Here is a 27,973-nt window from a genome sequence, read left to right as displayed (position 1 = left end):
TTTTGCTGACGAGTCGGTCATCGGCGAATTTGAATTCAACTCAAAGCCTTTGACGCGTTGACGCATCACGAATGCACAATGCGGTCTGCAGGTGTGGCTTTTACTTGTCATTGCGCAAGATCTTGCCGCCTGCGCTTTATGGCTTGCTGCTCATGCGCTAATTCTGTACTTCATGTGATGATCGATGCTTCAACGCTCCGGCGCTTTACTGGTGCGTCATGCCTCCAGCACCCTCAGCGGCTGTATTGTTGCATGAACGACGCCTAGGACCGTCGGCGAGATCACCAATTGATGACCCTTGTAGCTTCTTGGCGCTTGGGCTTGAGCCTGCCTCAGCTTGACAGTAGCTTGATGGTCGACTCAGGTTGACGCTGTGGCGCTTTGCCGCGGACGGCTACCGAACTACGGATAGACCGGCAAGTCTACATGCAAATGTACATTTCATATACACGCTTTCTTGTCGAAGGGAGACCAAGGACAAACGACTCAGCAAAATTACGAACATCAACGCATCAATGCATCTACGTACAGTATGTGTGCTTCGAGCGGGGGAATACACTGCGAAGGCTGACCCAAGCCACCGATCAAGCAACCCAGAGCGTTGTTCCTTCACGTATGTACGAGAACGCGATGATACCAGGATTGGGGGTGGGCATTGGAATTTGTACGGCATTGACCTATTACTATCGCCACTCCACTTAAAGCCCTCCCTACCCATGCTCCCTAAACCAGTGTCGACTATTGTGGGCATCAACGACCGTAGATACTCCCAACTCCGTACTTCAGGATACTACATACCGTAGATGACTGTCCCAGAAGATCGCTTGATAGCGCAAATCACGAGTCGGAATGCAAACACACAACATATGTGCCTCAAGCCTCAAAAGTCCAAAAGCTGCAAGCAAAGCTGTCCAAGCGGGTCCGACAGTGGCCCGACGGTAGTCCGACACTAGTCCGACACTGGCTCAACCCATCCAAGCCTCAACCGCGTCACAAAAACTCCACAATCTGTCGAGAAGAGCCTGTTAACAGGAAAGACGTCAAGAGAGGTGATGTACTGTCGATACTCTATTGCATTGTTGCGATTACAGCCAAAAATCAGAATGAATCGGAGTTGCCACAACGTTTCCACAGGAAACCGGAGTAGCAACTAGTGGCACCAGTCACGGGTGATGACCGGCTGCGACGGGTTAAGCAGCCTATGTGGGTACTGCATCTGCGGGAGCGCGGGAAACCGAGATGCAATGACTAACAGAAGCCGACAAATGGCTTGACACGGTCACGAGTCCCGTCGAGCTACCGTCGTACTTCGCAGGGTCATTGCCACACTTGCAATATGCAGCATGCACTGAAAATAACTTTCTTTTTTATGGACAATGATGAATGATACGTTTACAGTGAGTGCAAGTATGCCGTAGCGACGTCCGTGTCCCACATATTATATTCGTGTTCACTATTCAATGTTACCACAGGAATGCACAGAAGGGTGCATGTCTTATACAAGTATTTCCCTGCCGCCACGCGTTGACGTCGCACGAGGGCAGAACAGGCAGCGCTACCCGCGATGCTTGGAGCATATGCTTCTGGAAAAGTGAAGGCCGAAAATGGACTCGTCAGACGGGGAAGAGTCTGAAGGACAAAGGCATAAAAATATCATAAGCAAACCCAAAGCCAGAAGATGGCCTGGAATCTGGATCGGCGAGCGCTGAACATGCCAGGAAACTGCTAGTGTGATTGTCCAAAAGCCTCGAAACCTAAGATGACCCAAAGCCATCCAACTTAGTTTGTAAAAGTGTCAAGAGATGCTCACGAGGGGTGATGGCGGTCGCGACTCGGCGAGGAAGCCCCTGGTCTCCATTTCCTAACTATTCTTTTTCCGGCTCCCCCAAAGCCAAGAATGGGCTCCCCGCTGGCCGCCGCACTCTGCAGCATGGCAACTGACTGGAACGCCACAACATATTCCAACGCTCTCCGGCCTGGCACCTGCAATCTTCATCAAAGTTATTGGGAATGGGAATCCCAGGGTCGAGGCTTCGTATACTGACCGTCTTCGACACTCCGTACATAGGCTTACGTAGCACATTCATCTACTGATCTACCAGCAATCTGTGCATGCTGGTCTCTGGTAGAGTTGTGGAGCTGTGGAACAAATTTATATATGTACAAGGTACATGCGTTGTAATGCGTACATATTTTTGTGGTTGTCCTCCCAAGTCAAAAGGGTCCGTAACTCAACAAAAAAGGTCCGAAGTCGGAATAGGCTCGTTTTGCACTATCTCACGTGTTAGCGCCAGGTGGCTTTCGCGCCCAGGTGGCATGTGCGCCCCTTGTCCTGCGAACTCTGGACCTGCAGCGCTCTTCCAGTCGCCACCCTTCAACCGCTTGCCACTAGACTACTGTCGTGCGTTCGTTGAATAGACTCATTACCCAAGCCACGTGAGGAAGCGAACTGCGGAAAGCTCCCTTGCCCTTTTCTCGCTGTTTGCATGTTTGGCACGCACTCTAGCTATTCTTGTGTAGCCTTCCCCCAGTGTGACTGGCTTCCCAGTCTTGCTGTTCAGGTATGCAGGCGATCGAGTTGCTGGCCATGGTGCAACTAGTCTGGGTGGGATTGCTTCGCCCGGCGGTGTGGCGACTCTCCCAGGGCAGGGGAGGCTGAGGCCGTGAGAGCGCAAGGGGTGGACGTAGATTCTTCAGCAGCAATCGCCGCGGTACAACAAGGTGCCATTTTACGCTTTTGCAAGCGCTCTGATCAGCGCTGCGCTTGTCAGGATTCTCGCCGAGAAAGCAGCATGATCAATTATTTGTCCTGCAGGAGCACACAGCACTGCCCTACTGCTTGATGAGGGCTCGCTTTTTCGCACGCACACGCTGCACCCTAACTCCCTTCTCCTCCCCAGTCCCCCTCGCTGGCAGAAGGCAAGCATATAGCTGTGCAGCCGATTCCTAAGCTGTGCACACATAGTTGCAATGAAGCAAGCAGGTCGGATTGGAATCTCTGCAGACTCCTTGCCCACCATTGTGTGAAACGATAGACAGGTTCACATGAGGCGCAGATGTAGGCACTAAGTAGAGCTTTCAGTCCACAGGTAATCATCGTCAGGTGCGCATCATCCATGGAGTGTGTACCCCAATGTATGGATGCAGGCTGCTCTGCTCTTTTGGAATTGATTGTGATCAAGTATGCATGTGGCACAACCACAAGATGTAGTGGGGGTCGAGGATCGCGATGAATGTATAAGAAGGTGGCGAAGAAGAGCGGCAGCAGCAGAAGCGAGACGCTATCCGGAGGGCGTTCGATGTGGTCCAATCTTAATTCCTCCCGCTCACGGATTATCACCCATCACTTTCACTCACCCTTCAAGCCTCTTCTTTTGTTGACACCCCATCCGCTCTTCGCTGCTGGGTAACATCTAATACGCCAGCCATCCTCCTCAGGCCCTTTCTGGCTTGAGTCATCCCCTGTCTTGTGTCTTGGTTGCCCCTCGGCTCTGCCTCTACGTCACCGCTTCACATACGCGGCATACAGCAGCGACTGACATCCGGTAGTCGGTCTCTTCGTCGCACGGGAGACAAGCGGCCACCCCATCACACTCGCTGGCTGGCGTGAGAGCTCATGCACTCATGGTCAGGCACATTGAGAACAGGCGCAAAGGATGAGCTTGAGTAGTCCTGAGGGCAGCGACAGCAGCGGCGCCAGCACCTCGACGATCCCCACACCATCAACGAGCACCACCAGCATTCGACGGCGCACGTCCCAAGCGACCTCGTCCTCTTCCTCATCTTCACGCCATCAAGCCAACGGTGACCCCATCGTCCCCAACGTTGAGAGCATCACCGGCGGTGTTGGCAGGACCGGAGGCATCAGCTCCACGACGGGCCCCGATCTATTTTCCTCTTCACCCTTACCCGCTTACTCGACCATCTACCAGTCCAGTGCGGATCACCAGCTCACCCGCAGTGTGTCCAGTCCAGGGCTTTCGCTAGGAGCGCACAGGTTAAGGTGTATTGGTACAGAGGGTCACGCCGACGAGGACTACGAAGACAAAGAAGACTCGCCTTGCACACCTGTGAACGCCGTCTTTTCTGTTGCACGTCATCCTCACCACTCTTCTCGAGCCGCCGCTCTGTGCACGAACGACTCTGAAGAACGAGTCCAGAACCTACAAGCATCTGCTATCGCAAGCATTGCGACATCAAGGCAACAAGCTGGCCGCCAGCAGTATCAATCGGGGTCCTCTGCCGCCTTTCGGACATATGCGTACGACCCTCACCTTGCCCCCGCTGTACTTGAGGCTACTTCCGACGAAATCCACGCTGCACGGCACCGTGCTCGCTCCGAGGCGCTGCTCGACCTAAGGATTAGATCGAGAGAACCTTCTAGTGCGGCAACACATAGACCGCAGACACCCGAGCTCAACAAGTTCTCTAGCATACAGTCACCCTCCGGTGAGTTGTGGTTTTTGATTGCTCGAGAAACGGCAGAGAGGCTAAACATATCTGGTTCTTACCATGCAGACGTCTTCACCTCACCTGTCGTCGGCACTCCTCGGAACTCGTCGAGTTTCTTCTGGCTTGAGGGTACAACGCCCAGCGCACCGACCCGTGTGTCGCCTACCACAGCTCGTAAAGGCCAATCATCCGACTCCTCTGGACCGCCCAGCTCTCCTTCTCCTCTTCCTCCCAGAGCCACGGCACACGGCGAGCAAACCATGCCTGCAGCTGTCACAACGACGACTGGCACAGCGTCCGCGGGCGCGTACCTCGCAGCTCCCAAGCATCCTTTCAGCGCCCTGCAGGGCCGCAGTCGTGCATCTACGCTGTCCTCGATCGACGAACGACCTCAGGTACCGGTTGCATCTGCTTCGTCGGACTGGTCCACGCCCCCGACAAAGGGTGTCTACGGGCCGAATGTGTTCCTCGGTTCTTCAGGCTCGAGCACAAGCACAAGCAGCAACAGCAACAGCGGCTACCTTACAGCGAGATCTCAGGCAGGCAGCTCGCGTGGCGCCAGCAAGCAAGCCCGCCCGGTGTCGATGAACTTTGATCTTTTCCCGCGAGACCTCGATAGTCTCTCTGCTGCTTTCTACGCCGATTCCAGCCTCGAGGTCGGGGCCAACGGAGCCGCAGACTCCAGTGGCAACGACGCCGAGAGACCCGTATTAGGCATTTGGAACCGTACCAGTGCGCAGCAGCACGGTCATTCGTCGGCGCATGCACCTACACTGAATGGGAGTGGCGGCACGGGATCTGTCAGTCGTCGGGCGACAGGCGACTCTTCATGCGAAATTGGAAGCGGCAGCGGCGGCAGCAGCAGTGGCGGTCAAGGCAACATCACGTCGAGTTTCCTGCTCCGCCCCACACCCGATAGCTCGTTCGACGCCGGTAGCTCAAGCGGCGCGAGCAGCAAGCCTTCAGCTGCAACGCAGGCGAGCTCACCACGACTCGATCCATTTTCCTCGCCGCAAGCGCCTCGTAGACTCCAGAACAGACTAAAGTCCAACACGATCACAGGTGTCGCTCCATCGAAATTCGACAACTCAAGCCCTAGAAGCGGGCTGTCGGGAGGACCACACAATCATGGCGGCGGTTTGGCGCTCAAGCTTTCTTCCTTTGCTTCGAGGCCGGTCTCGCCTTCGCCCCTCGCGGAAAGCTGGACGTCTGGTGTTGGTGGCGTGGGCTGCCGCGCGGGTGGAGCTGAGCTGGACATCTCACGACGAGCTGCCTTTGCACCTGGAGCGTCGTCTGCTTCTTCCCTGCCCCCTCCAGCGCCATATCAGCTTTCGCTTTACGCTTCCCATGCAGCCTCTGCTTCCCAAAGTGGGCATAGTGCTGCGGGAAGCACAGCGGGTGGCGACTCGCCTTCGAGCGCGAGCGCACTCAGCGCCTGCGAGCTCTGCGGTGCAAAGGTGGCCTTGCTCACCGTCCTCAATCCGTGTGGACACAAGGCCTGCTCGTCGTGCACATCGTCTGGCCTCAACCAAGTGTCTACCTCGCCGCCACGTCCGCACATATGTGCCGCATGCCTGACGCCTGTCGAAGGTATCTCGTTACCCAGTCGCGATCGCAGCCAGTCGAGCGCGTCAGCCGCGAGCTGGACCAGCACGAGCCTCAGCTACAGCGGCGAATCTGTCACGACAGCTTCTCTCGCCTCTCCTGAGAGTAGCGTCGGCGGAAGCGGTGGCTCGCGCCTATTCAGTCCGTACGACGCTGGCAGCGACTCGCCCATGGCGGGTTTTGCACCGTCGTTCGCAAGCGCCAACGCCAGCAACGGTGGCAACCAGAAGGATTACGGTTCGAACTCGGGGCACGGCTCGTGCAAGATTGAGTCCGGAGCTGCGCAGATTCACGTAAGCAGCATTGACACGCTTGTCAAGGAGCTCAAGCTCACGTCATCTCAGAACGGCGTAACAGGAGGCAGAAGCAGCAGCACTCCGATAGATGCGCGTGAGGCTGAGCTGGCAGAGGTCGCCAACGAGGTGTACAGCATCGAAACACTGTGCGTTGTCCGCATCGACAACATCCCATGGAGCGTCAAGTACTCGGACGTTCTCAGTTGGGTCCCCGCCGAACTTGGCATACTGCCAGAAGAGGATGTGACCGCGCAAGCAGTGCATATTCCCATTGACGTCAGCAATGGCAAGACGAGCAATGCGTGCTTTGTCGAGTGTCGGACCAAGAAGGCGGCCATGCGCCTGATCCGGCATCGCAACAACAGTCGACTCTGTGGGCGACCCGTCAGCTTGATCCATTCCAGCTACCAGGAGCTGCTGAATGAGGTGTTCCCTGCGCGCGTAGGCGCGAGCACCTCCTCCTCAGCAACGGGTGGGGGTGGAACACGCTTCTTCACAGGCAAGCAGCTCGAGAATCTGCTCGGACTGCTCAAGAGCGGGTCTTTGCAGCTCAAGGATCCGGTGAAGCCCATCGAGTATCTAACCAGCATTGTTAGCTTGGTCCCGTCTGAGTTATCGTCTGATCAAAAGTCGCTTCTATTTGAGACAATCAAGGGTGAGCCTAGATGCATTGCGGAATCCTTCGAGGCGCCTGCTGACGTGCTCCCCTGTGCACCCTTCGGTTTTTCTAGAAGCAATTACGTCGAGCCTCTCCAAAGCTGCATCCACGGTTGGCATGAGATCAGGCCTTGACCGCCTGCTTTCGAGCACGGGGCACTGCGATGCGCTGCAGCTGGAACAAAAACTGGAACTCATCGACCATGCACGCGCCGCGCTCACGGGCGTCAAACTGCCCACGGTGTCGGAGTGTCTGTCGAGGAGACCGTCGGCTGCAACCACGCTGATTGGCCACGCTCGAAGCGCGTCGAGCATGGCTGTTAGCCCACTTGGCGTTGATGTACGGCAAGGTGTCGCACCTGCCGCTTCTCCCGCGCCAAGCTTTCACACTTCGCACTCACATCAGCATCAGCATCAGCAGCAGCAGCCGCAAGTAGGCATGTGGGGCCAGGAGGATGCTGCTCCTCCAGCGTTAGCGCCCTCCATGCAACAGTACCAGAACCAGAACCAACATCAGCGCGTCTACAGTCTCGGCTTCCCCGACACGATGCCTCATCATCAGCTTGGGCCTCCATCGACGTCTGCATACAGCCGTTTACCGATGCCGGAGCCGCAGATGTACGACCAGCGGGGCATGCCGCCTCCGTCGATAGCCCCGCCTTCTCCACTCGGGCCCTCTGGACCATCCTACGGCGGGTCCCTGTCTGGCATGCCTGCATCGCCGATCGCGACGGCTCCGGTGTCAGCACCGATGTCTGTGTCTGTACCTTCGCAAGCTTATGCTGGGCGCCCAGCAGCAGCTCCTCTTGCAGCCAACGGCGAGGCGCTCGAAGCGCTCAAGCAGCAGTTTCCCGGACAGGGAGACCAGTTTGAAGCGCTCGTCAGCGCTGTCGCGGCGGCTCTGCGCCAGGAACATCAGCCTCAGCCTCAGCCTCCTCCACCTGCTCACACTGCGACACAGTTCATGCCTCTCTCTCCTGTCCATCCGTCATCTCTGTATGCACTGCAGCAAGAGCAGCTGCACAATCCCCTACACCAGCAACATCAACATCAACACCATTATCATCACCAGCATCAGCACCAACAGCAGCACCAACAGCAGCACCAACAGCAGCACCAGCACCAGCATCCGAACCAACACCAGCATCAGCATCAGCTCCAGCTCCAGACCGCCACTCACCACCATCAACAGCACCAGCAACCGCAACAGCAACAGCGGCAATTCGATGTGCAACAACCCCAGCATTCACCTTATCCCCAGGGGCAAGAACAGGGCCTGCTTCAGCAATACTATCTGGGTCCTCAAACGGGCAATGGTTTCTGATGATCATGATCGGATTTGCACCCTTTTTGTGCGCTTCGCTTGCATATGAAAAACCAACAGCACACTGCGCCGCATTCTCAAGGCATTCGTTTGGACCAATAAGCGGCCAAAACATTGAAGGGGAGGGGGAGCGCATAGGCATAGCATAGGCATACATTGACCATTCCTTCTCCAGCGGTTGGAGAGGGGATGTAGTAGGGCATTGGCCCCAGGGAGCTCAAGGTGAATGCAGGAACAGGGCTGGCGAGGGTTGTGTATAATGGGGGCTCATTGACTCTTCGCATTAAGGGCCATTGCGTTTTTCCCTTTTTTTCCGTTGTACTACATACGCACAGACACGACGAGAGCAGTGCCAATTCTCACACGAATGCGTGGTAAAGGCGAGCCTGGGTCGAGCTGCAACTGCACAAGTCAAAATGATGAGCCTCCAAAGGCTTATACATAGCAGGAAGAGCGTGTGGCAGAACTGGGGGGGGTTGCAACGAATCAAGGTGGCGAAGAGGCCGTGCGGAGGGTGTGGGTGTTGGACTCTGCCTGAACCAGCTGGTGTGACTGTGACAGATGGAGTGATCCAGGAGAGTGCTCTGGTGGCTGCTGGCTGCTCGCCTGTGTTGCCGGTCCGCCCAAGCGCGGTCAGAGGGCCAAAGTAGCAGGCGGCAGGTGACAGTAGGCAGTAGGCCAGTCAGCTCGCTATTTCTCTGGTGCGGACAGCGGGCCCGTGCAGCGTCTCCCAATCCATTGTAATGACCATTCCAAACCCCAAACACCCCAGCCCAGTCCAGTCCAGCCCAGATCCCATCAGGCAGCCATGTCACCCGACTCGTCCTTGCTACTCACAGCAGAGGACAACGTCGTCTAGATGGATGGCTGGTCGCACACACGCTCACTCGCTCGAGAAAGAAAGAAACAGCGCTCGGCATCTCGATTGGTGCTTGACCGCTCCTATCATTGCCACTCTCGCATCTCCCCCGCGTCGACGCGACCCCCCCCCCCTGGGTCCGCCGAAACAAGAAGAAAGGCACCCTCGAGGCAAGCGGTAGGGAGATATCAGTGCCAACATACGCAAGGATAGCACAAGATCGAGACAATGAACATACGCACAAGCTCCTCCAGCGGCAGCCGCTTCGGATTCCCAGGATCCGGCTCCGCATCGTCGAACATCCTCCGGCCAAGCACCGCCAACTCACCCCAGGGGGCCGCCAATCAGAGCCAAGATGATACCGCTGGCAGCCCGAGCAGCGGCGGAGGGTTCGGGGCCAGCATGTCAAGGCAGCTGTCCGGCGGCATGGGCAGGATGTTCCGGCGGTACAGCCAGAGTGGGACCCACCACAACGGCAGCGTCCTGCGGAAAGACCCCCCGCCCCCGCATGCGTCGAGCAGTAGCAATAACAATAACAACAATAGCAACAGCAACAACAACATTTCTGCCGCTGCTGCTGGCCCGTCGTCGAGCAGTAGCATCCCGGCCGATCTTGGGCGACGACCGAGCACCTCCCGACACTGCTCGAATCCCAACCTCAACGTTCGGGGCGAAGCAGTGACGCCCGAGCGGTCCACCTCGTTCGACGCCCCCCACCAACACCATTCAGCAGCACTCTCCCACCACAGCCCGTCCCTCGGAGGACCTGGCCCAGGCCCAGGCGGTGGAGGCAGCAGCAGCCGCCCAAGCTTCCTGCGCAGCGCGTCGAACCAGATCACCACGCGTGTGCGCAAAATGTCGCATAACGCTGCGGCCGCATCGACGGTACCCGTGTCCACGTCGCTCGAGGCCGGCCCGGCGCACCGCCCATCTACCGGCGCGAGCCGCAGTGCAGACGTCCAGGAGGCAGGCGACGGGCTCGCCGGCGCTGGGGCGCGTGCGGGCGTTGGCGCTGCGAACGGTGTTGCATTCAACGGCGGCAGCAGCAACAATAACAGCAACAATAACAGCAACAATAACAGCAACAGCAGCAGCAACCTCCCTGTGGATGCCATTCCTGGCTCCAGTAGCAGCAGCAGCAGTAGCAATGCCGGAGGCAGCAACGGTGCGGTGGCGGCACCGCCGCCCCCACCACCCATTGCCCGCTCATCGACGCACCGGATCCGCCTCGTGCCCCACCTCGAAGCCACGCGCTCGCTCCACTTTGAGCCAATCGAGCGCGACGTCAAGGAGGGCGGCACACCGATCCGTATCGGCCGCTTCACTGATCGGGCCGGCGGCGGTACTATCGCTGCAGCCAGCGCGCCGCCCATGAACGCCGGCGCGGCTGCGGGTGTGGGGACGCTGCAGGCGCAGGGCGCGGGAGAGATAGGAGGGATGAATGCGGGTGCTCGCGCATGGAGGGACGCGATGGACACTGCTGATGATACGGGTCATGGTGCAGGTGCGAACGCCACTGCAATTGCTGCCGCTGATGCTGCAGCAGGAGGCGGCAGTACAGGCATGGTCCCTTCTAGCTCGTCCTTCCTGCGCGCGGGCGGCGTGCCCGGTGCGCGGGGTGGCGCGATTCCCTCCTCCGCAGGCGGGTCCGGGCGCGTTGATACGGGCCGTGTAGCGTTCAAAAGCAAGGTCGTCAGTCGCACGCATGCCGAGCTGTGGTGCGAGCCCGGCGGGAATGTGAGTTGTTTGCTGCGGTGCATTCTCAGTTCGCATCAGTTGTGCTGCGCGTAGCGAGCTTCTGTTGACCATGTCTCTATGTCCCTCTCTGTCCGCATGGTTGCAACTCTGACAGTTTTTCATCCGCGACACCAAATCGAGCTCCGGCACGTTCCTGAACCATATCCGCCTCTCGGGCCCGCAGTTCGAGTCCAAGCCGTTTCCCCTGAAGGACGGCGACGTGATTCAGCTGGGCGTTGACTACCAGGGCGGCACCGAGGAGATCTATCGCTGCGTCAAGATGCGCGTCGAGCTCAACCGCGGCTGGCAGCGCGCTGCCAACCAGTACAACGTTAACGCACTGCGCCAGCTGCGCGCGCTCCAGGGCCAGCCTCTCACCCCTTCCGCATCGGCTGCCTCTGGCCTGCCCTCCGCGACAGCCATGAGCCCCGCTGCTACAGCGCAGACGCAGACGCAGACGCCCGCGCCGGACGTGCCGGCAACCGCGTTGCCGACCAACGCGCAGTCTGTCAGCGTCACCGATTGCTGCATTTGTGAGTACTCCAGCAACATGACTGCCGAGACCCATGGCGTCGCAAGGTGAGGCAAGCCCTTCCTGGTGCTGACTGTATGTGACTCTCTCTTTTCTTTCCTCCCCTTGTCCTTTCCTCCCCTGTCTTCTCTTCACGCTCCCGCAGGCCTCTTCTCCGTGACGGTCTGCCAGTCGCTGTTCATCGCGCCGTGCTCACATGTGTTCCACTACAAGTGCATCAGGCCCCTGCTCCTGCGCCACCACCCGGGATTTTCCTGCCCGCTCTGCCGCACCTTTGCCGATCTCGAGGCGGACGTTGAGGAGGACGAAGCGTGGCAACAGGCGCTGCTCCAGGAGGCGCTCGGCGCCGCGGCCGCCGACGGCGCAGCCTCGACGCCTCTCGTCCCGGATGAGCCTCCCGCATTCACGGGAAGCGCAGAAGTTGAGCATCGGCCGTCTGTATCGGCTATGACGAGCCTCTCTGCTGCTGGCACAGGCAGCGGCGGCGGTGAGGGCAGCGACCACGGCGCGCAAATCAATGGGCTCGAGGAGATGCTCGTCTCTACCAGGGATACTGATCCCGATCCCGACAGTGGGAACGGGAACGGCGCGTCCGTTGCTGCTGCGAACCACGGCGACGCGGAGATGGAGGATGGCACGCGCGACGACGATGATGTGGGGCAAACTGGTACGTCCTCCCGCGCGGTCTCAGCCGAAACAGCGTCCCGAGACGCAGCGGATGCCAGTGCTAGTGCACGTCGGGCCCAGCCCATCAGCATCGATCGCAACGATTCGAACATCTATCTGAGCGGCGGCGTGGAGGACTCGCGTACGCCCATGAACCAGCATTTTCTCTCAACCTTGGCAGAGAGCGATGCGCTCTTGCACAGCTTCCCGAGGGTGACGACAGCGTCTTCCTTGTTTTCGTCGGCATCGCTGCAGAGCGCAGCAGGGGCAGCGGCTACGCCGGATTTTCACAGAGCCAGGTCGCCCCTGGCCATGGAAATCATCGAATCGAGACGTGAAAGCGAGGTCAGCCAGGTGTCAGCAGCCGGGTCCGAGAAAGGCCAAGCCGATCATTCTTCTCAGCAACAGCAACAGCAACAGCGGGAGGCGGGCTCGGCAAGCTTGCTTGGCGCCTCGCCGCCTCACACCGCTAACGACGAGGAAGACGCTGAGGAGGCGCACGCAGCGGCCTCCGCTGCCGCCGAAGGCAGCATCGGTGCAAGCGGCCCGAGTCGCGCGTCGTACAAGAGACCCAAAGCTGACGTGGAGGACGCAGGTATATTGCTAACGACAACGAGGCCAGTGGGACATAACGCAAAAGGCAAAGGCCCTGCGCAATCGCAGCCGGGCGACTACTTAGGCGAGCGCTTCAGCACGATCGACACCGTTGACAACGGGCCTGCAGATGCACGGCGTGCGCGCGAGAGGAGCGGGAGCGGGAGTTGGGGCAGGGACTGGGCCGCTGGTCGAGTTAGCACTAATGGGAGCGATGCTATCCCCTCGTCGCCGAGCTCGGTGGCTGGAAGCAAGCTAGGATTATTGTGGAGAAAAGCAGGCGGGGCGACGGGTAGTCCGAACTGATTAGTCTCGGGCGCCGGCCATTCTTTTTTGGACAATTCCATCATCATCGGAAATCGTCACAATAGCCATCCTCAACATCATCATCAACAACCACTGTCATCAAACATTCGTCGTGTTAGCAATCCAATTGTACTGCCATTGCACCTGTTCCCTTTCCAACGAAGCGCGAGGCCTTGAACACGCAAGCAGACTGTCCAACGCTGATTCTCCCTGCAGGTTCTCATCAATTTTAGGTGCGGAGTGCCGAAAGGGTGCTTTTTTCCTTCCCACTGGGCAAAATTGCCCGATTGATCTCTCTTAGGTCTTTTGAACAAACAAAAACGATACCGCAGGTGCTGCTGATCTGTGGTATTCTCATCCGGGTGGCGTTTATTTGTGTTGCCGGTGCTGATCATCGTTCATCAATTCGCTACTCCAGGCCCCATCGAAAGGACGCTCAGATTGATCCCCTGCAGATGGTACGAACGCATATGAATACACATATGAATGGCACAAACCTCGGTGCGACTCGCAGCTGCGCTCTTACCGCATTCTGACATGCTCGGGACGCCCTCCTCGCTTCTCTTTCTACGAAGATGCTGCTATTGCGCCTGTCGCTGCTGCTCAAGACTCTCCAGCTGTTCGTGCTTGTCGACGTGTGCATCGCCAATGTCTCCCCAGCTCCGGCATTCGAGACTTTGCCCGCATTAGACTCGCTCTCGTCGGCAATGCGGTCTTATAGCCCAGTTGAGACTCTCGCCCATGACGATGCAGTGGTCGCGCGCGCCGCCACGCGCACTGCCTCTGGGCCTGAGTCTGGCCTCGAAGTGGGCCTGAAAAAAAGGGTAGCACAGCTGACGGATATTCAGACGAACTGCACCGCGCCTTCTTGCTTCAGCGCGACGTTCGATGACGGGTGCGTACCCTTCGTACCATACAAAGCATTTCCTTGGTTGCTGTCCATCCCTCTTTCCTGACCTTTTAGAGCTCCTTCAGGCCGTGGATCTACACGGATATTGTTGCTCGCCATTTTGCAAGCGCTGGGCTTCAAACGACTTTTTTTGTCAATGGTAATAATTACGATTGTGAGGCCATCTGAGCGGGCAGACTTCGCTTTTGGCATCTCTGAATCGCAGGTCCTGTTACACTGAAAACCAACAGGCATCTACAACGAGCCGCGTGTGCAGACGATTCGCAATGTACTCGCCCTCGGCCACCAGATCGGCTCGCACACGTGGAGTCACGCGAGCCTCGTGGGGCTGACGTTCGCCGAGATTGACGAGCAGGTCTTCCTCCTGGAGGAAGCGCTGCGGAAGATTGCGGGGATTGTGCCGGCGTTCATCCGGCCCCCATATGGCGCGGTGAATGAGACGATCATCGACTACCTCAACAAGCGGCACAGCCTGATCGTCCTCTTGTGGACGGAGGACACGCTCGACTCGCTCGGCACGAGCCCAGAGCAGAGCATCGCCATCCTCAACGACACGATCCGGCGCCGCGAGCAGGCCGTCGTGCTGCAGCATGACACGCTCGCGACGACCGCGAACGTTGTCGTACCGCAGGAGCTGCAGCTCCTGCGCGCGAACGGGTACGTGGACGGTGGGACGGGGAGGACGGTGCGCACGGTCGCGCAGAACTTTGGCGTCCAGCCGTACAAGGTGAGGACGACGCCTTCGAATCGCGACAGTACATGGACGTGTGCCGGCAAGCCTCAACCGGGTGTCGGCTGAAGAGTGGTGGCACACCCGCCCGGGTCGTCGACTGTCTCCCATCCAGGATGAAGAGCAGGGCCGTCCCCTTCCAGAGTCCAGAAGCCGAGATTCCACCCCGACAGGAATCCAGGGTGACAGCTGGTCAAACGTCAACGTTAGTTGTGCGAAGAAGCGCTTTGATCCAACAGGTGTTCTGTAACTTGGCTTGTCAAACGCGCTGGACACATGAAAGGCTTTTCGATTAACAACATGGTCCAGTCCGTTGGATGTGACCAATCCGGCTCACTCCCTTTCGATGTTCGTTGTGACGTCTGCTTTATCTGTGGGTCCCGAATTCCGAATTCCGTGTCACGCTGTGCTCCAGCCTTTAATCATTGTCTAGGCTAGGGAGAAGCACGGGGCATCTCTCCAGTCTCGAGAGTCGTCGGGCTGCTGGTGGGGGGAGCAGGAGCTTGCCGATCATATTGCACATTATCAATCCGCGTACGTCGCGGTGGTCGATGATGATTTCCACGGTTGCAGAGCATAGCCAGCAAGCCAACGCCGCTGCAGCCGATTCAAACACGAAGCCAGTTCAACTGGTTAGCGTCAAGGAGTGGATCGCGGTACTCCAGGCGCAGAGTCAGGAAGCGAAGGAGTCTGCCAAGGCGTTCGAGAAAAAGGCTGCGCGTAAGGGGCTGGATGTCTTCAGTGGCATGTCAGCTGAACAGTAAATGAGAACTGAGGGCCAAGGTGCAGAGACGAAGGCTGTGCCGAGGGAAGCGTTCAGGCCGACACATATCGCAAAGAATAAGGCCGAAGCGCTCAGTCCCACGCTCAAGGCGTGCTCGGCCATCAATGCGAAGGACGCCATCAGCTGGATGGAGTCCTGGCGAGAGATTGGGTTCTTGGCGGGCGGCACGGACGGGCATGCCGTGAATGGCAATGCATAAAGTCAGTTTTCGTCTGCGCCGACAGGCAGCTCGACGCAGCTGTTTGCTTTTTGACGGTAATATTATGTACGGTAGCACTGCAATTCCGCTCGTTGAAGCATGTCGTCAAGCACGGTGCCACAGCTTTCGGGGCGCTTTATCTGCATTTCGATGTAAGGTACAAGAAGTCTAATTTATGGACCAGTATGATCCCTGTATATGGCCTTTTCTCTACATAGCTTGCTTCAGAGCTGCAATCTCCCCTGCCAGGATTTGCGCCATGTTTCCAGGCGAAGAGGACGGCTGCTCATCGAATAAAAGCTCCAGGGTTCAAGGGTCGAAAGGGCAACCGTGTCGGCTTGCCCCTAACTATGCCCAGTCGACCCATTCCTAGACTGCCTTGGTTTGGGCGGACCATCTCCGCTGGTGTTTGCAATGGCGAATTCAAAGATCCAGACATATTCATTCTGGTACGGTTTGCCCGACGCCGTCTTACCGTCGGCACGTGGCTGAACCATCGCGCACGTCCCGGCCAGGAGGTCCAGTCAAAAGAGGTACTGTTGGCGGACTTGACGAATTGCTTGACACCTACCAGTTCATACAGGTGCGCTTGGATGGGCTGTGGGCCAATTTCGTCCGGGTGCGGGCTGGCGGTGCGTGTGTATTGCTCGATCATGCCTTCTGGTGAGGGGCAGGCTCTGTGTGGCGCATGAGAGAAATTGCAAGGTGGTTGGAAAAGAAATCACGGAGCATTTACACAGATTCAGCTGGGATAACCAATCCATGCAAGCAGCGCCCACAGGGCAAGCGGATGCCCTTTATCGCCGGGAAAGCCGACCGCAGCGTCGTACACGCCGATAAATTGAGCGCCGTGCGAACGTATTTGTCCTCTCGCGAGCCAGCTGTCCGTGGTGTGAAGGGCATGCTGGGTGGTCGCTGTAGGTCGTCGCGTCACGTCTACGTGCGGTACTGTCAAAGAATCAGCTGCCGATTGAAAGCTTGAAACAATCTAGGAAACCGTCGGTCTGCGTCCATTTACGTGCATGTACGACAAAGCTCGTCAACCGTCGCTGCCATGGGATGGAATGGACAATCCAATTGAAATGACGTGAAAGCATGGATGTGGAGGTTGAGACAGGAGTGGGCAGGCGGGACGGAGCTCCGTGGAGTCACCCGTACGCACCGCTCTCTCTTTTCTCGGCCGAGAGAATTATCTCCCAGTCACAGAAAAAATTGAAGATCATCCCATCAAGGCGTCAACGCCAGTCAATGAGGAGTCGAGCTGCGAATGCCGTTTGTGGTTGTAAAGCTTTGCTTTTGTCCGGCTCTCGCCTAATCATCCAGCTGCTGCATCCACCCGGCGAACACCACCGCAGCGTATCCTAACGGGAATTCAATCCGGGAAATTACAGCGTGCAGAAAGACTCGACTCGAGCCACCATGACCGCACCAAACGGCGGTGCCGCGGTGCCGACGGACGAGCAAGTCAAAAGCTTCTTCGCGCCGGACCTCCTCTCCGAAAGCACGGTCGCTTCTCACGCATCCCAGTACGCTGCATCGGGGCCATATAAGCACGGCGTCATCCCCGCCTTGCTCTCCGACTCTCTGCTGCGCGAGGCACGCAAGGAGATTGTCGAGGAGCTGCGCTTCGCAGAGAAGGAGACGGACATCTACAAGGTACACCAGACGGGTGATCTCGCCAACTTGGACGGCCTGCCGGACGAGGAGCGGGATCGGCTCAAGCATGTCCTGAATGTTCGCAACGCCATCTATAGTAAGCAGTTTCGCGATTGGCTGCAAAAAGTAACAGGGTGCGGCCCGCTCAGCGCAAAGAAGAAGGACATGAGCATCAATGACTACAGAGACGGATGCCATCTTTTGAACCACGAGTGAGTGCATAAATAGTGCTTTCTTTCGGAAGCCAGGCTCTCATATCGTTTCCTCTTTTGTTCCTGCAGCGACGTGATTTCCACGCGTCAACTCTCTTACATCCTCTATCTCCCCGACCCATCAGTGCCCTGGCGGTCCGAGAACGGCGGCGCCCTGGAGCTATACCCCGTGCTCTCTCCGCACCTGCCGGACTCGGTGCCAACCAAGTCTATTCCACCTGCTTGGAACCAATACACATTCTTCACCGTTCAGCCGGGGCACTCGTTCCACTCGGTCGAGGAGGTGGTCCATCCAACTGCCAGCAGACTCTCTATCAGCGGCTGGTTTCACCGTCCGCAAGAGGGGGAAGAGGGCTACGATGCTGCACAGGAGGAGAAGCAGGAGCGGATGCGCAAAGAGCACTCCAGTGTTGAGTCACTGCTGAGCAAGCAGGCTGCCAGGCCCTTCATCCCATACTCAGGCCAAGGCGAAGACGCCAGCGAGGGAAATGATGACATGATCGTACCCGGCAGCCCGCTGTCACAGCAGGACAAGGCGTTCCTCTCCTACTTCCTCAACCCGGCCTACCTACAGCACAAGGTGCAATCACAGCTATTCGAGCAGTTTGGCGATGACAGCCACATCTTGCTCGCCGATTTTCTTAAACGCGAATTTAAAGACTTGCTGCAAAAAGGCCTCGTTGAGCTCGACAGGAGGGATGGTTTCCGATGGTGGGAGGCGCCATCGGAAGAAGACAAGGACATTCGGGAACAGTGCAAGCTCCGGCCTCACGGCATTGGCACGGGCAAAGTGGGTGGCGAAACAGGCGAAGATTGGAAGATCCAAGGGCCACCGCATCGACATCGCTTCCTCTCTCTCTGCCCTTCGACCCCAGCTTCACCATCCGCCTCGAGCCTTCTTCCCCCCCGCAACCCGGCACTGCCAGTCACGCCGCCACAAACGGCCGAAGCGTTGCTCTCCCTGCTGCGCAGCACACTCTTCCCATCGCCCGCCTTCCGCCACTTCCTCGCAAACATCACGCAGCTGCTCCCGCTCGCTGCGCGCGCGCCGTTCACAGTGCGCCGCTTCCGCCCCGGGCTGGACTACACGCTAGCGCGCGCCGATGAGGACGAGGCGGTATTGCACATCACACTCGGCTTGACGCCCGACGTCGCCGACAGCGTAGAACTCGCTGCTGCGGCGGCGTCCGGCAGCAAAGGCAAAGTGCGAGGGATGGCTGCCAAGCGCGGCAAGCTCCCGGGGACCGCGCACAGCGCGGTGTCCGCGGCGCCATTGAGCAAGAAGCAGCTCAAGGATCTGCGCATCAGGTGGGAGAGCGGAGAGGCTGGTGGCTGGGAGTGCTTCATGGCCCCGCACGAAGGAGAGGAGGACCCAGCTGTGTACCGCAGCGGTGGGTCGAAGAAGGCCGAAGCGGAGACCGAGGGCAAGGACGAGGACGGCGCAGATGCCGAGATGGCCGACGGAGATGACGAAGAGGAAGAGATTGTCGAGATGGAGGAGGACACGGACAGCGATTTCGACGGCGTCCTGCTCAACCTGACTCCGCAATTCAACGCGCTCAACGTGGCACTGCGCGACGAGGGCGTGCTGCACTTTGTCAAGTATCTCAGCGGCAGCGCCGGCGGGAGCCGCTGGGACGTCGAGGGCGAGTGGTCAGTCGGTGCGCTCGAGGTGGAAGAGGGGGACGGGGAGGTAGCGGAATAGAATACGCGCCTGTGACGTGCAGAAGGACGCAACTCGGGCTCACGTCACCCCAAAATGCCATGTTGTACACCAGTTAAACGAATGCATCTGACGCTGCAGCAGACTCCAGAAACATTCGATGCGAATGTTAATGAATGTGAATGGTTCGATTGGCAAAATGACAGAGGGGTATCGAATAAGTGGAAGTGTGAAGTAGGCGGATGGTGCGAAAAGCGTAAAGCCGTGTTCTCGAATTGCGACAACTACTTGGAAAGATACTTTTTTGTTATCCTGCGTTATGGCTAAACTCCGCAATCCTTAGCCTGGGACCCAGTTCGCCTATCCATTTGAATGGGCACCAATTTGACAGAACTGTGGCCCCCTGACATATCCTTGACAACGTGGACATCGGCTCACTTTGGCGCACTTGCGAGCTGCAGCACTTTCTCCTTCAGGCACTCGGGGTACGAATTCATGAGGTGCGCCAGGGCGCGCAAGTCTTCGCTATCTAGCAGGGCGATGGCTGTTTCCGGATGGACAGGTGGGAAGGATGCCCGTCACTATGACACACTCCTCGTTCCAAATCGAAACAGAACCTTTTGCATGGTCAATGAGCACTCACTGATCTTGGGTGCGCCCTTGACTCCAAAACTCTTGACTTTCTTGAACAGCAGATCGCCCAGCTTCTGCTTCTGGTCTTGGGGCAGCTTGCCCGCCAGCGTGTCGATGAACGCATCGGTCTCGTGCACGACGTTCGGATCCGCTTTCGGTAACGGCAAGCCAGTGGATGACGACGAGGGGGCGGACGGCTGGGCGAGAGCAATGATCTCCGAGGCGGGGAGCGCTGCGAGCTGGGCGAGCGTGTACGACTTGCTGCTGCCACTACCGACTGGTTCTGATTTGCCTGTAGCCTGAGCACTCTGCTGAGGCGCTGCAACGGCAGGCGCGGCGGCAGGTGTAGGCGCAACTGCCGGCGTAGTCCCATCTTCACCATCGCTCATCTCCAAGATCTCCTTTGCATCCTCCACTTTTGCTCTCAAAACCTCCTGGTTGAAGAGACACAGCGCGCGGTCCTTTTTGGGCAGGCCGACAAGTAGGTCGGTGATGTCCTCGACCAGCTCGAGCGTTGAGGTCGGCAGGGACGGCTGGAGCGATTGGATCGCCTTCAGAATGCGCGCGCGTTCTTTCGACGATGCAGGCGCCGCGCTGAGCAACGACGCGCTGTCGCCGGCGGCAGAGCTGGAGTTTGTACGTCGTACTTGCAGCCCGCTTACGGAGAGGCTATTTTGCGCGGGTGGTGCAGAAGCATCTTCACCACTAACACCAGCAGCAGCAGCTTTGCGACTCTCCTGCACAGCATGTACATGCCCGACGAACACAGCCGGATCGCGCAGCGCCTCGACCGCTTCAGCGAGGCTGAGACGTGCCACCATGGCCGCTACGACGGCCTGCACCTGCGCATCGTCCTCCGAGCTCTCCACGAGCTCTCCCTCTTCGCGCTCCTCTGCGCCAAGCGCCTGGCCGTTGGCACCGTCTGCCAGGGTGGGCACAGCGCGCACGCGCCTGTCGAAGAGACCCGCGAGCACCTCGTTGCGCACGCTTGGCGAGAGCGCGGCAAGCTGTGAGACGTCGAGGTGCGCGTTGGCGTCCGCCTCCATCGCGGCGCGGAAGTAGCTGTTGCTACCGCGCCGCTCGTGGCCGGGCCTCCGTGCCGTTGGCGCTGACACAGGCCCGGAGGGGTCTGCTGCCATTCCGCCGGACTGACGCATCGGCGGCGTGGACGAGGAGGACGGGTCGGGGGAGTGCCCGCTCGCGCCTGCTGCTGCGTGCTCAAAAAGGCTCGGCGAGCCGGAGCTGCCGGGTCTCGAGTGTGCTGGGCCCGGAACGGAGCCTGCGCCAGCACCGCCGAACTTGGCGGCGAGTTTTTCCTGACGCATACGCTTGGGCTCGTGCAGGCTGACGCTGAGGCCCTTTTGGTTGTTGTTGCTGCTACTGCTTTGCCCGTTCGTGCCGGGTGCCGCGGCGTGGTGCCCGTCGAGCAGGCATCCGTTCATGACGCGCATCGCCTCGGCGGCGCTGTGCTGGTCGGTGAAGCTGACAAAACCAAACTCGCGGCTCTTGCCGGTCTGCTCGTCGCGCATGACGCGCGCCGAGACGATGCGGCCGAATGAGCGGAACGCCTGAAACAGGTCGTTGGATTCGAGCGTCGGGGGCAGGTTCTTGACGAACAGGTTGCACGGGTCAATGTATGTGCCCGCCGCATCATTGTACTGCAGATTCGAGCCGGGACCGACGGGGATCGGAGGGTTGTTGGTGTTGTAGCTGTTGTTGCGCGGCGCTGCACTGAAGGGTGGAGCCGAAGCGTTCATCGTCCGGCTTGCTGGGGTCCATGAGGATGCGCTCGACACTATGGCGCCACTGGGAGTGAACTCGGCCGCACCAGCGGACAAGCTGGGGGTCTTGCGCTGGACCGTGTCGACGCTGATGCTAATGGTGCGGCCGTCGAGCTCAGAGCAGTGCAAGTCGCGCTGCGCGCTGTCGGCGTGGGCCTCGTCGTAAAAGTCAATGAGGGCCATGCCGCGGAAGCCGGTCAGCTGGCCAGTATGCGGGTTGTGCAGGACGAGCGAGATGCGGTGGATCGGGCCGTACGGCCGCAGCAGGGGGAAGAGCGACTCGGCGGTCGTGCTGGGCGGGAGCTGCTTAATGAGCCGCGGGCGCGCGTGCGGGGTTGGGTCCGCGGTAGTGCCAGCGGAAGAGATGGAGAGCGAGATGCCGCAATTGCTGTTGCTGTTGCTGTTGCCATTAGCGCTGCTGGAAGCGCTGGAGACGGTCGCATACGCGAGCTCGGCCTTGTACAGAGACTGAAACTCGACAGTGCCGTTCGTCAGGACCTGCCAGGCGGACATCTGATCGCGCTGGACGCGCAGACGGACGGGGAGGCACTGGCCAAAGACGTTCTGGGCGAGCTCCTTGTCCGTCGACGCGACCGGTACGTTGGAGAGGTACAGGAGGGGACTGGTCAGGTGCGGATTTGGCGGCAGGTCTTGCTGCGATGTGTCTGCGCCTGTTTCGGAGTGCTCGCTGGCGGGGGCCGGGTTGATCATTCCAGTGCTGTCGAAGCTGGCATTGCCTTGGGCTGCAGCTGCACTGCCCTCGTCGTCGTTGCTGTAGCTGCGATCATTATTGACGCCTCCGCTTTCCTGCTGCTGATCGTCGGCAGAGACGGCCCACCTGCTGGCAGCGCTGGAGGCAGTCTGCCTCTGATGCTGCTGCTCCTCCTCCTCCTCTTTCCCATGCTCCCCGGCCGGCTGGACGGCGTACTTGGAGTGATACGAGGACGACATTGGAGAGGTGCTGCCTGCCTGCGGGGCGCGGGCGCTGCTCTGCTCTGCTCGTGAGTGTGTTTGGAAGAAACGAAAAAATGGAGGGCCAGGTGCGTGCTGGCCTCTCTGTAATATGGGCAGAGGGAGGGCCAAAAGGAGGAAGGTGCTGCTCCAGCGGTTGACGCTGCTTGCCGGCGATGGATCTGGCAGTGAATGTGATGTCGAGATGGTCATGGTGGTTTGGTGGTGTCCATCTTTTCCTCTTCTTCTTCTTGTTGCTTTCCCTCTGCCACAACCCTACTCTATCCTGGCCTGCAACTCGCAAACACGGGACACGGGCTCCGGAATACGGAAACCACTCTGCTTAACAAAAAAAAGTTGTCCCCACCACTCTGCTAAATGATATGTGGCTCGCTGTCGTCTGCGCTCTCCATTTGGAGGGGGGAGAAGGACCTTGGACTGACGGCATGGAACAGCACACTCTGCATCATTCACAGAAGCTGTCTCTAGACCTTGGCCTCGGAGCACCATCAGCTCATCCTTGTGCAAGGAGAATAGACGGCAGAATGCGGGGAAGCAGCCGAGCCACTGTCGCGCCAGCGGCAGTCGCATCGAAGAAAGCCGCAATAGTGCCTGCAACTTCAGCTTCTGCCTCAGCAGCAGCAGATGGTGCCGACGACTTTATCATGACGCTCGATTCGGACGACGATGACGAAGACCGGGGAGAAGAACAACATAACGGAGAGGGAGAAGCGCAGATCTTTGTCGCGCAGAATGAAGAAGAGTACAAAAGGCAGCAGCAATCCTCCGCCGCATCCGCTCTCGCAACCGACGCATCTGGTAAAAAGGGCAAGAACGTCATCCCGGCTCGATTATCTGATCGGGCCAAGGTCACCAACACTGCTGCCTCCTCTGCATCTCTCAGCACTAGCAGCAGCGGCAAGAAACGCCGGACGGACGAGCAAGACCCGTCCGCCGCTGGTGGGCAGCTCGACCCAGAATTCACATTCGACCTCACTGGCGACGGCTATGACCTTGGAGCCGCTGGAGCTAACCGAAGTGCCAACTGGGACATGTCCATTGGAAATATGCGCGCTAAAGGATCCTCCGGGCAGCAGCACCAGCAAGGGGAGGCTGCTGGTTCTGGTGCTGTTCCTTTCCTCACTGTCGACGATATCATTGAGCGGAGACGCGAAAAGAGGAGAAAGACAGCGGGCGACAATCTGGCATCGACACTCCCGCTCCTTGCGGCGGCGCCACTGGAAGAGGAACAGGAAGGGATATCAGACAGTGAAAGAAGCGACGATGATGACGCTGGTACGTACGGCTTCTGCCGAGGCGATTCACTTCCGTTCCGGCCGGTGGACAACAGCTGATGATTCTGGTGGCTCTACCCTCTTTCTAGATGGCTTTGGTGCAGGTTTACGTGCAAAGAAACGTGCAAAGGCCAATGCAGCGGATGCTCACAGCAGCAGTGGGCAAGAGGGAAGTGGCGACGAAGAGGAGGATGAAGGCGCAGAGGAAGAGGAAGAGGACGAAGAGGAAGAAGTGGAGGACCCGCTAGCCGCTTCTGGCTCAGACGATGAAGATGCCGAGGAGGAGGATGAAGAAACGGACAGCGCCGAGTCGGACAGCTCTGACGACTCGGGCGAAGAACAAGAGACGGCAGCGACGCGCGCGCGAAAAGCAGCATTCTTTGCGCCGGAAGACGATGCAGCAGGAACGCCACTCTCCTCGGATGCCGTCGCAAAAGCAAAGGCCCTCGCCAAGGCGAGAACAGCAGCGACTGGCAAGCAAGCAGGCTCCGCAGCGACCGACCCGTCCTCCTCTTTCCAAGCGCTCGACCTCTCTCGGCCCATCCTGCGCGCGCTCGCCTCGCTCTCCTTCCACGCGCCGACGCCCATCCAAGCGCGCACGATCCCGCTCGCGCTCGCAGGCAAGGACATTGTCGCCGGCGCCGTCACGGGCAGCGGCAAGACAGCCGCGTTCATGATCCCGACTCTGGAGCGCTTGGCGCACCTGCACTCGGGTAGCAGCGCGGAGGCCAAGTCACGCGTGTTGATCCTGACCCCGACCCGCGAGCTAGCGATCCAGTGCCACAGCGTTGGCAAGGCGATCGGCAAGTTCACCGGCGTGCGCTTCTGCCTCTGCGTCGGCGGCCTCTCACTCAAGGTGCAGGAGGCTGAGCTCCGCACGCGCCCGGACATCATCATCGCCACGCCTGGTCGGCTGATCGACCACGTGCGCAATACTCCCGCCTTCACGCTCGAGCACATTGAGGTCCTCGTCATGGACGAGGCGGACCGTATGCTCGAGGACGGCTTCAACGACGAGCTCACCGAAATCATCCGCCACTGCCCCCAATCCGTGACCGGTGCGTCCGGGCGCCAGACAATGCTTTTCTCCGCCACGATGACCGACGACGTTGACGAGCTGGTCCGCCTCAGCCTGCGCAAGCCTGTCCGCCTCTTTGTCGACCCCAGGCGCACAACCGCAGCCAAGCTTATTCAGGAGTTTGTCCGCGTCCGCGGCAGCGGTGCGACGCTCGCGGCCAAGCGCACACAGGAGGAGGAGAAGTTGCGCCCGGCCCTGCTGCTGGCTTTGTGCATGCGCACGTTCCAGCACCAGGTCATCATCTTTGTTCGCTCCAAGAAGCTCGCGCACCAACTGCGCATCATCTTCGGCCTGCTCGGCCTCCGCGCCGCCGAGCTGCACGGCGATCTGACGCAGGAGCAGCGCCTGCAGTCCCTCCAGGCGTTTAAGGACGCCCGCGCCGACTTCCTCCTCGCGACCGACCTCGCCAGCAGAGGTCTCGACATCCGCGGCGTCGAGACGGTCATTAACTACGACATGCCCGGCCAGTTCGAGCAGTACCTCCATCGTGTCGGCCGCACAGCGCGTGCCGGCCGCAACGGCCGCGCCGTCACGCTCGTCGGCGAGGCGGACCGCAAAATGCTCAAGCTCGCCTTGCGCAAGTCCAACCCGGACCAGGTCAAGCACCGCCTCGTCCCGTCCGAAACCGTCGCGCAGGCCCTGCAAACGCTGGATGAACTCAAGGACGAAGTCGAGGAGGTGCTCGCCGATGAGAAGGAGGAGAAGGCGCTGCGCCAGGCGGAGATGGAGCTCAAGAAGGGCACTAACATCAACGAGCACGCTGACGAGATCTTCTCGCGGCCCGCGCGCACCTGGTTCCAGAGCGAGAAAGAGAAGCTACAGGCCAAGGAGACGGGCACCGCGCAGAACAACGCCAAGGTCAAGGCGGACGCCGAAAACAAGAGCAGCGCTAGTGGGAAAGACCGCTTTGCAGGGCTGAGCAGGCGCAAGAAGCGCGCCAAGCTGATGCGCGAAGAGATCGAGAAGGAAGGCACGTCCAAGGAGACTGACGCTGCGATCCGATCAGCAAAGCGCAGCCAGAAGCCAAAGGAGCTTGGCGTGCTCGAGCCAAAGTACCAGAATAAGAAGAAGCAAAAGAAGCAGGAAAGGAAGAAGCGCAGCAGCGCGAGCAAAATCAGCGTCGGCAAGGCCAAATCTGGTTTCTCGCAGGATCTGGGAGAGCATCGAAGCAGCGGAGGTGGTGGAGGCGGTGGTGGAAAGAAAGCTGCCGCTGCAAAAGGTGGGCACAAGAACAGCAAGAGCAGGCGATAAACCTTGCGGAAATCGCCCGGGGAGGTGTATTTGAGATTTTTGTCATCTCTTCTCCTATTGCATTAGATCAATCTGGCCCTCCATACACCGAGAGCAATGCATCATTGACCGCACTGGGAGGCAGTGCACCATAGTCTGTAAGGAGGAAGGTCATGAGCGATGCTGGCGTGTAGTCGACCTATGTAGGGAGGAAACAGGGGCCCGGTCGGTAAAAATGATGCGAAATTTTTGCTTCAGAAAAGAGGACACCAGCCGCGAGGCGAACCCAGAGCCCGACTCACCGCAGGATTTGCTTCCAGCATCTCTTTCGTCATCAAGCATGGCTGCCCATCACGCGCATCTTGCGGTTTCGGTTGAGTCTCAGTTGGAGTCGAACTCATCGCCGGCGATTCACGGAATGAACCAGACGGTATTTTTACTTGCCGTGCAGATGCGGTGCTTGATGGGAAGCCGAGCGTGTTCTTGTGCGGCACAGGGAGATCATCCTGGGATAACGGGAATAGCCGGAGGAATTTGAAGCTACGCCGTGGGAGATGAGCAGTTGAACAAGTGGGTTTTTTGGGTCGAATGGACCCATAGCACTCACCTTTCACAGCACGAGTATAAAGGCTTATTTGCAGCTTTGGCTATCAGACCAATCTGATAGGTCCCCAGGGCATTCAAAATTCCGCCACTTTCCACAACAGCTTCTGCACCTGTTAGGACCATGTCGACTTTTGACATGATATAACCTACGGCTGAATCGAGGATCACCGTACAGGGTATCCCTGCAGCTGTGAGTTCCTCGTACGTCTTCATGCTGATAAGTTGAGAGCGCCGAGAGTCAGAAGATTGGGCATCTACCTAGAGAACTGGCTTGGAGCAGCACCTACCCTAGTCCTGTAGCCCTTGCCTCAGTCACATATACGCTTATTCGCTTGTTGTAGCGCTTTGCCGCCTTCATCAATACTTGCATCACCACTCGGGAATATGAGTGGGTCAAGATGACCTATAGGAGGTACTGGCGTCAGGAAGTGGCTTATTTGATTACCATTGACTCTCACTCACAGCATCATCTCGAATGAACGGTACAGCCAGCTCGGTGATACGCTCTCGGCAACTGGGCGCCGTATTCGCCGCAAACTCCCTTGCAAGCGCGACGAGGCTGTTCTTCTGCGCGATGAAGTCATTCTGGCCCTCCCAATTTCTAGGCATGATGACGAATCGCTGGAATAAGTCCATACCTGCAATCGCAGGCACCGGATTCGATAGCTGTTCGCGCAAGCGGTCGCAGCCCTGTCGCACTGTGATGATCAGCTCCGACACGGTACCCGCTTCGGAGCGGGACACCATGTCGCAAAGCGCCAAGATGGCGGCGATCTGCATGGGAGTGTCAGAGCTCTGCATAAGATGGGCATGATATGCTTGCACAATGTCGAACGTCGAAGCGGCCGCCGTGGACGACGAGGACGAGGAGGTTTGTGTAGCAGTCGTCATTTTTGCGGTCAAGCTCGCGGGGGGTCCCACGATCCCACGCTTATCCCGGCTGTTGCAACGTTGATTGGCCGCCCTTGGCCCGTCCAGAGCTGCTCCTTAGCCTTGGTGCTTGTAACAAGTGCGCCCTTTGACGACTGCTCGAAGCCAGCGTCGCGATCGCGTGCGACCAGCGTTGCAACTATTCATCATGAGAGCTTTTTGGATGTCTTTCAAAGAATGACTGCCCGGGCGGAACGGATTCAAGACTGGCTGAAGGTAAGAGCACTGCAGCAGTGTTCGGCTGCTCCCAACAACGCCAACCAGAAGCGAAATCCACTCATCAAAGA

General features: G+C 58.6%; 9 protein-coding genes across 9 annotated transcripts; 5 read left to right on the top strand and 4 right to left on the bottom strand.

Annotated features, from left to right (window-relative positions):
- Positions 1-47: 47 nt before the first annotated feature.
- K437DRAFT_292759 (uncharacterized protein) lies at positions 48-2,116 on the bottom strand. Its single transcript, XM_013390244.1, has 8 exons — positions 2,046-2,116; positions 1,811-1,983; positions 1,666-1,705; positions 1,397-1,629; positions 1,254-1,362; positions 799-823; positions 530-723; positions 48-394 (listed from the first exon to the last, which is right to left on the bottom strand). The coding sequence occupies exons 1-8, from the start codon at positions 2,085-2,087 to the stop codon at positions 206-208; spliced, it is 1,005 nt and encodes a 334-aa protein (XP_013245698.1). The 5' UTR covers positions 2,088-2,116; the 3' UTR covers positions 48-205.
- Positions 2,117-3,519: 1,403 nt separating this feature from the next.
- Positions 3,520-8,481, top strand: K437DRAFT_150070 (uncharacterized protein). The gene is made up of 3 exons (XM_013390243.1): positions 3,520-4,449; positions 4,519-7,008; positions 7,085-8,481. The coding sequence occupies exons 1-3, from the start codon at positions 3,657-3,659 to the stop codon at positions 8,332-8,334; spliced, it is 4,533 nt and encodes a 1,510-aa protein (XP_013245697.1). The 5' UTR covers positions 3,520-3,656; the 3' UTR covers positions 8,335-8,481.
- Positions 8,374-8,719, bottom strand: K437DRAFT_150075 (uncharacterized protein). The gene has a single exon (XM_013390242.1). It carries the CDS (start codon positions 8,616-8,618, stop codon positions 8,412-8,414), a length of 207 nt encoding a protein of 68 aa, XP_013245696.1. The 5' UTR covers positions 8,619-8,719; the 3' UTR covers positions 8,374-8,411.
- Positions 8,720-10,048: 1,329 nt separating this feature from the next.
- K437DRAFT_219885 (SMAD/FHA domain-containing protein) lies at positions 10,049-11,762 on the top strand (the record flags this gene model as incomplete). The annotated part of the gene is made up of 4 exons (XM_013390241.1): positions 10,049-10,586; positions 10,869-10,930; positions 11,046-11,463; positions 11,608-11,762. Coding segments are annotated over 4 exons (1,173 nt in total), but the record flags the coding sequence as incomplete, so codon positions are not given.
- Positions 11,763-13,735: 1,973 nt separating this feature from the next.
- K437DRAFT_219887 (carbohydrate esterase family 4 protein) lies at positions 13,736-14,737 on the top strand (the record flags this gene model as incomplete). Its single annotated transcript, XM_013390240.1, has 3 exons — positions 13,736-13,923; positions 14,004-14,092; positions 14,169-14,737. The coding sequence occupies 3 exons, from the start codon at positions 13,736-13,738 to the stop codon at positions 14,735-14,737; spliced, it is 846 nt and encodes a 281-aa protein (XP_013245694.1).
- Positions 14,738-16,952: 2,215 nt separating this feature from the next.
- On the top strand, positions 16,953-19,321 carry K437DRAFT_253794 (uncharacterized protein). The gene is made up of 2 exons (XM_013390239.1): positions 16,953-17,519; positions 17,589-19,321. The coding sequence occupies exons 1-2, from the start codon at positions 17,071-17,073 to the stop codon at positions 19,222-19,224; spliced, it is 2,085 nt and encodes a 694-aa protein (XP_013245693.1). The 5' UTR covers positions 16,953-17,070; the 3' UTR covers positions 19,225-19,321.
- Positions 19,322-19,420: 99 nt separating this feature from the next.
- Positions 19,421-22,744, bottom strand: K437DRAFT_149988 (uncharacterized protein). The gene is made up of 2 exons (XM_013390238.1): positions 19,826-22,744; positions 19,421-19,726 (listed from the first exon to the last, which is right to left on the bottom strand). Exons 1-2 carry the CDS (start codon positions 22,545-22,547, stop codon positions 19,617-19,619), a joined length of 2,832 nt encoding a protein of 943 aa, XP_013245692.1. The 5' UTR covers positions 22,548-22,744; the 3' UTR covers positions 19,421-19,616.
- A 213-nt stretch (positions 22,745-22,957) lies between these two features.
- K437DRAFT_253792 (DEAD-domain-containing protein) lies at positions 22,958-26,242 on the top strand. Its single transcript, XM_013390237.1, has 2 exons — positions 22,958-23,843; positions 23,932-26,242. The coding sequence occupies exons 1-2, from the start codon at positions 23,213-23,215 to the stop codon at positions 26,169-26,171; spliced, it is 2,871 nt and encodes a 956-aa protein (XP_013245691.1). The 5' UTR covers positions 22,958-23,212; the 3' UTR covers positions 26,172-26,242.
- K437DRAFT_253791 (nagb/rpia/CoA transferase-like protein) lies at positions 26,213-27,804 on the bottom strand. Its single transcript, XM_013390236.1, has 5 exons — positions 27,219-27,804; positions 27,044-27,159; positions 26,758-26,970; positions 26,453-26,690; positions 26,213-26,349 (listed from the first exon to the last, which is right to left on the bottom strand). The coding sequence occupies exons 1-5, from the start codon at positions 27,645-27,647 to the stop codon at positions 26,239-26,241; spliced, it is 1,107 nt and encodes a 368-aa protein (XP_013245690.1). The 5' UTR covers positions 27,648-27,804; the 3' UTR covers positions 26,213-26,238.
- Positions 27,805-27,973: the final 169 nt, after the last annotated feature.

Source organism: Tilletiaria anomala (assembly GCF_000711695.1).
Source record: "Tilletiaria anomala UBC 951 chromosome Unknown K437scaffold_6, whole genome shotgun sequence".
In the NCBI taxonomy this organism is placed as follows: domain Eukaryota; kingdom Fungi; phylum Basidiomycota; class Exobasidiomycetes; order Georgefischeriales; family Tilletiariaceae; genus Tilletiaria; species Tilletiaria anomala.
This window is presented reverse-complemented; position numbering and strand designations above follow the sequence as displayed.

What these genes read in the sequence shown, in the direction of transcription:
- K437DRAFT_292759 (XM_013390244.1), bottom strand. Translation starts at nt 2,087, where the DNA reads ATGAATGTGCTACGTAAGCCTATGTACGGAGTGTCGAAGACG. An exon ending in CAAGCCATTTGTCGGCTTCT is followed by an intron (nt 824 to 1,253) that starts GTTAGTCATTGC and finishes TGCGCTATCAAG; the next exon opens with CGATCTTCTGGGACAGTCAT. An exon ending in CCGCTCGAAGCACACATACT is followed by an intron (nt 395 to 529) that starts GTACGTAGATGC and finishes GTAGTTCGGTAG; the next exon opens with CCGTCCGCGGCAAAGCGCCA.
- K437DRAFT_150070 (XM_013390243.1), top strand. Translation starts at nt 3,657, where the DNA reads ATGAGCTTGAGTAGTCCTGAGGGCAGCGACAGCAGCGGCGCCAGCACC. An exon ending in TAGCATACAGTCACCCTCCG is followed by an intron (nt 4,450 to 4,518) that starts GTGAGTTGTGGT and finishes CTTACCATGCAG; the next exon opens with ACGTCTTCACCTCACCTGTC. An exon ending in TCTATTTGAGACAATCAAGG is followed by an intron (nt 7,009 to 7,084) that starts GTGAGCCTAGAT and finishes CGGTTTTTCTAG; the next exon opens with AAGCAATTACGTCGAGCCTC.
- K437DRAFT_150075 (XM_013390242.1), bottom strand. Translation starts at nt 8,618, where the DNA reads ATGCGAAGAGTCAATGAGCCCCCATTATACACAACCCTCGCCAGCCCT.
- K437DRAFT_253794 (XM_013390239.1), top strand. Translation starts at nt 17,071, where the DNA reads ATGACCGCACCAAACGGCGGTGCCGCGGTGCCGACGGACGAGCAAGTC. An exon ending in TGCCATCTTTTGAACCACGA is followed by an intron (nt 17,520 to 17,588) that starts GTGAGTGCATAA and finishes TTGTTCCTGCAG; the next exon opens with CGACGTGATTTCCACGCGTC.
- K437DRAFT_149988 (XM_013390238.1), bottom strand. Translation starts at nt 22,547, where the DNA reads ATGTCGTCCTCGTATCACTCCAAGTACGCCGTCCAGCCGGCCGGGGAG. An exon ending in CAAGGGCGCACCCAAGATCA is followed by an intron (nt 19,727 to 19,825) that starts GTGAGTGCTCAT and finishes ATCCGGAAACAG; the next exon opens with CCATCGCCCTGCTAGATAGC.
- K437DRAFT_253792 (XM_013390237.1), top strand. Translation starts at nt 23,213, where the DNA reads ATGACGCTCGATTCGGACGACGATGACGAAGACCGGGGAGAAGAACAA. An exon ending in AAGCGACGATGATGACGCTG is followed by an intron (nt 23,844 to 23,931) that starts GTACGTACGGCT and finishes CCCTCTTTCTAG; the next exon opens with ATGGCTTTGGTGCAGGTTTA.
- K437DRAFT_253791 (XM_013390236.1), bottom strand. Translation starts at nt 27,647, where the DNA reads ATGACGACTGCTACACAAACCTCCTCGTCCTCGTCGTCCACGGCGGCC. An exon ending in CGTTCATTCGAGATGATGCT is followed by an intron (nt 27,160 to 27,218) that starts GTGAGTGAGAGT and finishes TACCTCCTATAG; the next exon opens with GTCATCTTGACCCACTCATA. An exon ending in GCAAGGGCTACAGGACTAGG is followed by an intron (nt 26,971 to 27,043) that starts GTAGGTGCTGCT and finishes TCAACTTATCAG; the next exon opens with CATGAAGACGTACGAGGAAC.